This window comes from Solanum stenotomum, chromosome 8 (assembly GCF_019186545.1).
Source record: "Solanum stenotomum isolate F172 chromosome 8, ASM1918654v1, whole genome shotgun sequence".
Taxonomy (NCBI): Eukaryota; Viridiplantae; Streptophyta; class Magnoliopsida; order Solanales; family Solanaceae; genus Solanum; species Solanum stenotomum.
In genome coordinates, this window is record NC_064289.1 from 11,674,655 (window position 1) to 11,683,843 (window position 9,189).

At 32.1% G+C, this 9,189-nt stretch overlaps 1 protein-coding gene across 1 annotated transcript; it reads left to right on the forward strand.

Annotated features, from left to right (window-relative positions):
* Positions 1–3,835, forward strand: LOC125873483 (putative late blight resistance protein homolog R1C-3). The gene is made up of 3 exons (XM_049554416.1): positions 1–45; positions 1,041–1,189; positions 1,390–3,835. Exon 3 carries the CDS (start codon positions 1,448–1,450, stop codon positions 3,833–3,835), a length of 2,388 nt encoding a protein of 795 aa, XP_049410373.1. The 5' UTR covers positions 1–45; positions 1,041–1,189; positions 1,390–1,447.
* The last annotated feature ends 5,354 nt before the right edge of the window (positions 3,836–9,189 follow it).

Genomic DNA, 9,189 nt, shown 5'->3' on the forward strand with positions numbered 1-9,189 from the left:
CTTTGGGGCAATTGGTCTCTCTGTAGCCACCCTTAACAACGGAAGGTGAGATTTTATTTTATTGTTTTTTTTTTTTAAAATTTAGGTTTCCATTTCTTCTTTTGCTATTTCTTTGCTGATCATTTGTATAATATTCATATTTTTATAAAATCATCTAACAAAGTTCAAATATTCATACTTTTATGTCATTTGGTTTCTAGCTTATCCAACGAAGTTTTTTTACAACCAAAATTCAAATCCTTTGAGCTTTTACTAGTGAAGTGATACTATTTCTGATTCATCGAGACAAACAATACCAAACCAAAAACAAGAAATCTATGTTCTTTTGGTATCCGATCTATTAAATATAAAAAATCAACCAAACAAGAAATTGATGAATTAGGAAAACTGATACCGGATCCAAAGGTTAATTTAGGGTTCATAGGAACCCAATAGCTTTAGCTCATATCTTGTATGTATATGTATTAGAATTTTGATAAATATTTAGTTGTGAATCAGTTAATATTGTGTATTCATTTGAGATTTATGACAATTATAACCTTCAAATTATAAATCCCACTAGTTTTAAGTTTAGAAACAAAAGAAAGCACTAATGAAAAATCACTCCACTGAAAAATGTTTAGTGGTTATTCCCACAAATATTTTAATTGAAATGGTAAGAAAAGAAAAAAATAATAATAGTGTTTTTACATGGAAAANGTATTAGAATTTTGATAAATATTTAGTTGTGAATCAGTTAATATTGTGTATTCATCTGAGATTTATGACAATTATAACCTTCAAATTATAAATCCGACTAGTTTTAAGTTTAGAAACAAAAGAAAGCACTAATGAAAAATCACTCCACTGAAAAATGTTTAGTGGTTATTCCCACAAATATTTTAATTGAAATGGTAAGAAAAGAAAAAAATAATAATAGTGTTTTTACATGGAAAAGTTAAGAAGTTTCCCAGTATTTCAGTGATAATCTATTTCCCACCATGCGTTTTATGGATGGGAAAATCATGTTTTGATAACACAAATTTCTTATTGATTCGCAGTGGGAAGAACCTCTGTTTTTAGTAGTGAAGATAGTTGTTTGAAGCTACAAATTTATGCAAAGGAAAGAATTGTTCATATGTTTCATCTGAAATGAAGGGAACTCTAGTATATCCATGTTGAGCTCATCTCTGGCTTCTCTGGACACTAGGTAATTGCTGAATTTATTGTTGAACCAAGTGAGGTTATTACAAATAAGTCAGCAGTGCGATAGGCTATCAATTACACCTATTTCCTCAAATAAGACTTTTTTTTTCTGCTGTGTGGCATTACTTCATTTTATATTTTTTGTTTTGATTTTTTTCTCTATAGTATGAATATTGTTAAAAGTTCATTTTCTTTTATGAAAAGGTGACAGAGCAATAAACTTCAAGGCAGTTGGATTGTGAAAGACACCAAACCAATTGACATGGATGTTGTTGAGACTTGTGGAAAAGGAGCTCTATTGATTCCGGGGAGTTCCGTCCAACGTAGTTTTTCATCAATTGATGAAGAAATTGTGGGCTTTGAAAAAGATGCAGAAAGTATAATGCAGAAATTGACACGAGGAACAAAGAAGCTGGACGTTATATCAATCTTTGGAATGCCTGGAATCGGCAAAACAACTTTGGCCAGGAAAGTGTACAACATTCCCTCTATTGTTAATCACTTTGATGTTAAAGTATGGTGTTCTGTTTCTCAAGAATATGATAGGAGAACGTTGTTGGGTGAGATCCTTAAACAAACAACACGTAAGAGCGAAATCATTGAGGCTGATGACAGACCTGACATGTTACGCAGGAGTCTGATAGGCAGGAGATACCTCATTGTATTAGATGATATATGGGATGTCAAGGCATGGGAAGATTTGGGTTTATGTTTCCCTATGGGTGAAAATGGAAGTAGGGTAATTGTAACAACTCGAATTGAACAAGTGGCTAAGCATCTTCAGCACCACAGTGATCCTTATCCTCTTAGATTTCTAACACGGGCAGAGAGTTGGGAATTATTGCAGAAAAAGGTATTTCGAGGAGAGAGTTGTCCACCGAGTCTGCTGCCAGCAGCGCTACAAGTTGCCCAACATTGTAAGGGATTGCCTCTTGTCATTGTCCTAGTTGCTGGCCGGATTATTGGTGAAAAGGAATGGGAGTCGTCCAGCTTGTGGCTAGAGGTTGCAAATGACTTAAGTTCTTATGTTTTAGGAGAGCAGAGCTTGAAGGTGATACAGTCAAGTTATGACCATTTAGAAGACCACTTAAAGTCTTGCCTTCTTTACATGGCATTGTTTCCAGAAGACCATGAGATTCTAGTGTCTAATTTGTTGAAGTTGTGGATGGCTGAAGAGTTTGTACTGAATGTCGACACAGAGAATATGGAGGAAGCATCTAGAATTTGTTTGAATGATCTACTTAACAGAAGCCTAGTTATGGTCTCCAAGAGGAGTGCTAATGGTGACACAAAATACTGCATACTTCATGATGTAGTGCGTGAGTTCTGCTTGAGAAAACTCACAGAAGACAAGTATATGCAGACCGCAGTGCCATACAATCCATATCAACATTTGCATTCCATGGAATCACGGTTATGGATTTATATTCATGATGATCTTGTTGAACAATTAGATCATTCTGAATATCAATTGGAAAAGATTCCAATGGTTGAGTCCACCAACAAAACATACTGTTTTGGTAAATGTCCTATGTTGTCTTTGGAGTTCATTGCTCATCCAAAGTTCAACACATGGAACCTATCAAATCCTTTACCTCTACTTGTAAAACTAAGACTTGTTCGGGTGTTGCATTTTCCGCTTGCAAAGCTTCCAAGTTCTTGGCCTAGTGCAGTACAATCTCTAACTCACTTGAGGTACCTTGAGATTTATGTCCAAGAATTTGATTTCAAGTGGATATCTCACCTGCTTGATCTTCAAACTCTTGTGGTACGTTCATCTAATTCCCTAAGGACCTCGCTTGCAGCTATCTGGAAAATGACGAAGCTAAGGCATGTAGATATATACAATTTGTCTTTGATATGGGACGACAATGATTGGGCAAGTTTTGAAGAATCTTCTACAACTATGCTAGAGAACTTGAAGACATTCCGCGCTCATGTTATACGCGTGGATGATAGGACCCCAAGGTTTTGGTGGAGGTTTCCAAATATTGAAGAACTCAGATGCTTCCACATTATCGATTTACCTAGCTGTTCTTTGTTTCCTTCAGTGGAAGTTCATACTCGTCTTCAATCTCTTAATCTGGTCATAAGCCCTCAGGGATTCTGGGATTCAGTTGGTTGGGAGAGCTACTTTGTCTTCCCTTCAAATCTTAGGGATTTGTGCATTGGCGGCTGTTTCATAACAGAAAAAATGGTTTTAAATGTTGCAAGATTGAAGAAGCTTGAGAGTCTGACATTAGAGGGAGGATTTCATTGGGAGGAAATAGAGTACCATTGTTGGGACGTCACAAATGTGAAGTTCCCTGCACTCAAATACTTGGCATTACACTTTATGAGGATGGAAGAATGGAAAGCTTCAGATGAATCCTTTCCCGTGCTTGAGAAGTTAGTTATAAGAGAATGTCACTACTTCAAGGAGATCCCTACTAGCTTTGCCGATATTCCAACACTGCGACTTATTGAACTGTTTGAGTGCACTGATTCACTTGTGGTTTCAGCTGTGAACATCAAAAATGAAATAGAAGAAAACACTGGATGTGATAGTCTCCGGGTAAGAAAGTTGTATGGAGACGGATCTCTAAAGAAAAAAGAAAAGGATGCCACGGGGTTTTTAATAAAGAGAAGACAAAAGGATTTTTCCAATTGATAAGGGATTGTTTTATGGAAAAACTATGTAATTACATAAATATTTCTATCGCATCTACTTATTCTTCCTAGTTTGAAATCGTATGTCTATAGTTTAGATAGCCATTAACGCTTAAAAGTCGGTTTTTGATTTTTTGAAGTGATTGACAAATATAAAAATAACTTAGAAATATTTAATCCGCTACTAAGTACTCCTACCGCCTAGTTAAGCACGAAACATTTTAATTCTTTTTTTACTCTATTTATTAATTTAGAAAAGAAATACAAGAAAGAGATGAGAGGTAGTTACTTATTGTTCACATTCGCATCTATTTTATAAAAAAAATATTCGAATCGTGACAATTTGATACGTCCTCTATCCCTAATTACTTGTCTACTTTTTAGTTTTTAGTTGTCCTTAATTACTTGTCCATTTTGACAAATCAAGAAAGAACAATTCTTTTTACCTATTATACCCTCAATTAATTACTTTGAAAAAGGTAGAACTTTTTGAAAATTTTAAGTTTTTAATGCATCCACTTCATAATTAATAGGTGTAAAATGGTAAATTCACTATATCAATCATTGTTTTCTTAATAAGTGTGTCGATTCAAAAGAGGACAAATAATTAGGGACAAAGGAAGTAGTTAATTATTGTTCACATTGACATCTATTTAAAAAAAAAAAAAATCGAACTGTGACAATGTTCCATTCCTTGGTATTTTCTATAGTATTCTCTATCTTCCTTTTTAAATGTCACTTTTTTAGATTTCACTTGCATTAAGAAATTAAGTAACTTTACCCTTTTACAATGTTTTCTTAAATCAACTTTTCAATAAATGATAAATATACTAGATTTCAAAAATTAAAATGCATTTGGATGACTACTTAAATTTTTGAGTTTATTTTCAAAATCATATTTTATAGAATAGTGAATGAAGAGAGTAATTAATCAATGTATGCAGTACTCCAATAAATATTAATTACTTATTAGTTTTTCAAGGTTAGTCAAAGTAAATATTTTCAAGACTAATTAATTATTCTATCAAGGATATAATAGAAAAAATATAATAATTTATGTATTGATTTTATGAAATAACAAGTATTATGATCCAACTATTTATATAAATGAGTGACATATAAAAAGAAATGGAGAGAATAGTACAATACACTATTCTATATTAAAAAAAGATGCATAATAATTGTTTGGTTTTAATTACTTGCCCATTCTTTTTAAAAAAAATAAATAAAAATTAAGCCATCATCACTGTGTGGGGTTTGGTTTGACTCTTACCGTGTCTACAACAAATTACAAAAACAGAGGGACACATGGGGAACTAATTTGATAGAGAACAAGTATAACGAGGATAAACTAAACAATATGCAAAAAAAAAAGACGAAAATGACATAGACTTTCATACTATAAGCAAAATTAACAAGAAAAAATCTATTATTTTTATCCATTCAAGTTTACCTCAAACCATTCTTACGCCCTAAATAGACAAAAGCAGGGGCAGATTTAGCAAGGTCTATGGTGTCATGTGACACTGCTTCGTCGGAAAATTTTACGAAATATGTACCGTGTGGGAAGGGTAAAAACAGATATATAGTTATATATTATAAATGTGACACTCCTTCAATCAAAGTTATCCGCAGCCCAACTGATTCTTGGCTTGAAATTAGCAAGTGAGGTTGCGGGTTCAAACCTGTCTGGACTCATTTTTTATATTCTTTTCATTTGCCTTCTTTTTCTTGTTGATATTCCCAAGACAGTTATTTGTATCACTCGCCATATTATATGCTAATCTTTCACAATTTCGATTTCTCCAGGTTGTCCATGAGGATCGTCCAATACCATAATGTTGGACTCAAGGCAGAGCTACCCTAGGGGGTGTATTCAACTATTAAGCCCTGATTATTATTACTTGACTTTTCTCCGTTAGTTCTGATTTATATCATTGGTAGTTTTATAATTTTAAAATTTAGTTAAATGATATGAATTTAATTTTAAATTTGGGTGCACCCACTACGCTAAAAAAAAGTCAATTTTTTAAAATTTGAACACCCTTAACGAAATTTCTAGCTCTGTCACTATGGCCGAGCAAAACTAGGTTGGGACTTGAAGAGTGGAAGTGATTTGTTTTAATGAGAAACATCAGTAGTAGTGCCCACAAGGGCATGATTGAGTGGTTGGGAGGTGGGTCTCCCATGTAGAACATCTACCAGATCGAATATAGCCTTCATTTGCTACTCAATTATGAGCTTGTCGCATGAGCTTGCTTAGTGCGGTTTACATTTCATGTGTAATTTGTGAGCTAATGGACAGTGAATAAATTACAACAAAGTGCCAATACATAGTGTTGACCCCAAAAAACAGAGACTATGATAGAGGTTATGGGTTTACCTAGGGATTCGAAAAAAAAAAATGGGAGTGTGCCATAGTAGTAAGAGCTTGTTTAGTGAAGCTTCTCGGAGGCTAAAATCATTTCTTTTTATTTTTGCAAATTTTGATTAGTTCTCATCACTTGTATTGATCATTAATCATACATGGGAGTGTGCACATTACTTTACATCTAGAATACATTATCTTAATTAAGTTGATTTTTTATTCTAAATTATTGCTTAACCAAGTCTTACTATAATCCTTTTATTTAAGCACCACCAACAATTAATTATATTAACTCTACACCAGAAGTTGACAGACCATAAAATTTATTTTTGCAAGTGGAAAATCAAATGGTGCTAATAGGTTCTTAGATTTGACACATGAAGGATTGAAGGTGCGCTAATAGTAACACAACCACGCCAGCCTTCATTTATGCTTTAATTAAGGGTTATAAAATCACCAAAATCATGGAAAAAAGACTAATCTCATATGTCATTATAATGATTTTTCAAATAATCTTTTCTTGTCTTTGGACCAAATATGTAAAACTTTTGCATTGCTTAGGGACTATCATTGCCCCGCTCATACAATAGGGACTATTTTTGTCATAACCTAAATTTGAATTTGAATGGTTCTGACTTCTGACTTAGGATCATTAATCATGCATGTGAATGTGCATGTTACTCTTTAGATCTAGAAATACATTATCTTAATTAAGTTGACTTTTTATTCTAAATTATTGCATAAAGCAAAGTGTTACTATAATCCTTTAATTTAAGCGCCACCAACAATTAATTAATATAAATGTTATTTTAGTCATTTTTCCTATTTTTATGATGTGCCCTTTCAACATTTATTCAAACTATTCATCATCAATTACGTTAAATTTCTTTTGTTTGTACATTAATAATAGTTGACCAACCGACCGAGAGAGATGTGAGTCGTTCTTTATTTATTTATATTTATTACTAGTTGATATTCACTCATGTTATAAGATCAGGGTGTATTTAAGTTTAATTAGTAAGTAAATGGGCGTTTTAAGGTTATCAATAGTTTAAGATGAAACTAATAATTTGCGCTGAGTTTAGGGGTGTTTTCAATATACTTATCTCTTTATTTATTTACTACTCCATTTGTCCAACTATAGTTATTCATTACTGAGTTGACATACACCTTAAGAAACAAATTAAATTTAATGCTTTCAGAAAAATATGAGATATTAAACACGTATTTAATAACAAAGATAAAATAAATACCAAGTGATAAATTATCTTTTAATTTTCTAAATTGGATAAGTATTATTAGACGGGGAATAGTTGATATTCCCACAACAACTTTATATCTGTATCATTCTTCAAGATTGAAGTCCATTATCTCCTATAATACAATTCTCTCTCATTTTATATTTCTGTTACCATCACCTTTTGGACCAATTGATCTCTCATTTGTTGCCACCCCCATCAACAACACAAGGTGAGAATCCTTTTTAAGTTCTTTTTGTTGTTATTTTGCTATGTCTCTTCTGATCTTTTGTACAATAATATATATTCACTTTTTTATGCCTTCTTTATATATGTTGTGATTATAAGTTCCTTTTCTTTCCAAAATACCCTGATTCACATTGATTATATATATTAGTAGTATATTTAATCATATTTAAACTGAAACATCACCCTTGAACCATCGAATGAGATCCACCAAATAAATATATTCCCGAACTACATTAAATATTCTAGATATATAGAAGTTTCCTGATAGTTATTTCGAATTTAGTCTCATCTACTCTCTGTTTCACCATTGATAGCCACCGGAAACCAACTTGAATTCTCCATCTCCATTGAACCTCACTTCACCTTCTCCGTCTGATACTATCGAGAAAACAGAGCACATGTAGAATGTTTGTGGAATTCTACATATTTTTGAATGAAATGCTAATTAACCAATTTTAATTTGTGCGTCAAGATTAAAGATGAAAGTTGGCTTTAATTTACTTAACAGAAATATTGAATTGAATGTTAAAATTTATTTTTAGTTCTAAAGTTGATTGTTGTCTGATATAAACGAGGAGGTATATAATTTTGTTCCAATAGAAACGCCGGCCCATAGAGAAAATTTAAGAAGAATCAAATTAGGTTTATTTTGATTAGTGAACTGGGTTTAATGTGTGGATCAGGTCAAAATTATTTAAATAATATTTTGATTTAATTAGAAGATAATAAAATTCACATAGGCGCTACATTGGTATTTTTAGGTGGAATATGGGGGTTTAACAAATAAAAGGTAAATATGGTGTTACAGTTAGATGACAAGGGCAAATATATCAAAAAGTTCATAAGAAAGGACAAATATAATCCTTTTCTAAGAGTATAGGGGTAAATATGACCCTTTTTCCATTTTATTTATTAGTGGAGTCCATGTTTATATGACATAATAAAAAAAAATAATTATTTTGTCATGTCAAATTTTATTTAATTATTAATTTAGTTGAGTGATTTTGGAAGATAGAAACAGTAAGTTAAGTGATTTTGGAAGATATCAAACAAAGTTTAATAACTTCACTATATCAATTTTCATAGTTGAGATATTAACTCATTTTTGAAGAAATAGATATTTTGTCTAATTAAACACCCTCCCAGCCAAAAAGAAAAAAGAAAAAAAGGCCCACACATACTAGCAAGGAGGCCGGCCTGGAATTAATACTTCCAGTAACGGGAAGAAAATTCCTTTTATTCATGTTGATTACATATCGGTGACACATGAAACTTAGAAAGACTCATTTATTTTATCTATTAAAAGTTGTTTGAGTCTTATTGAGGTAAAAAAAAAATGATTTTACACGTCTTTTTCCATACGGCAATAATATGATCCAAACCTTTTAACAGATCATATAAATGTGCCTTGGTTTTGGTTTTTTTCTTCTCTAAGTTATGAAATAATGTGGTCTCCCTTTCTTTTATGAAATTAGGGTGACAAAGCAATCAATTCAAGGC

Bases quoted from the DNA above. Each gene is read 5' to 3' on its own strand.
- LOC125873483 (XM_049554416.1), top strand. From the start codon at position 1,448: ATGGATGTTGTTGAGACTTGTGGAAAAGGAGCTCTATTGATTCCGGGG.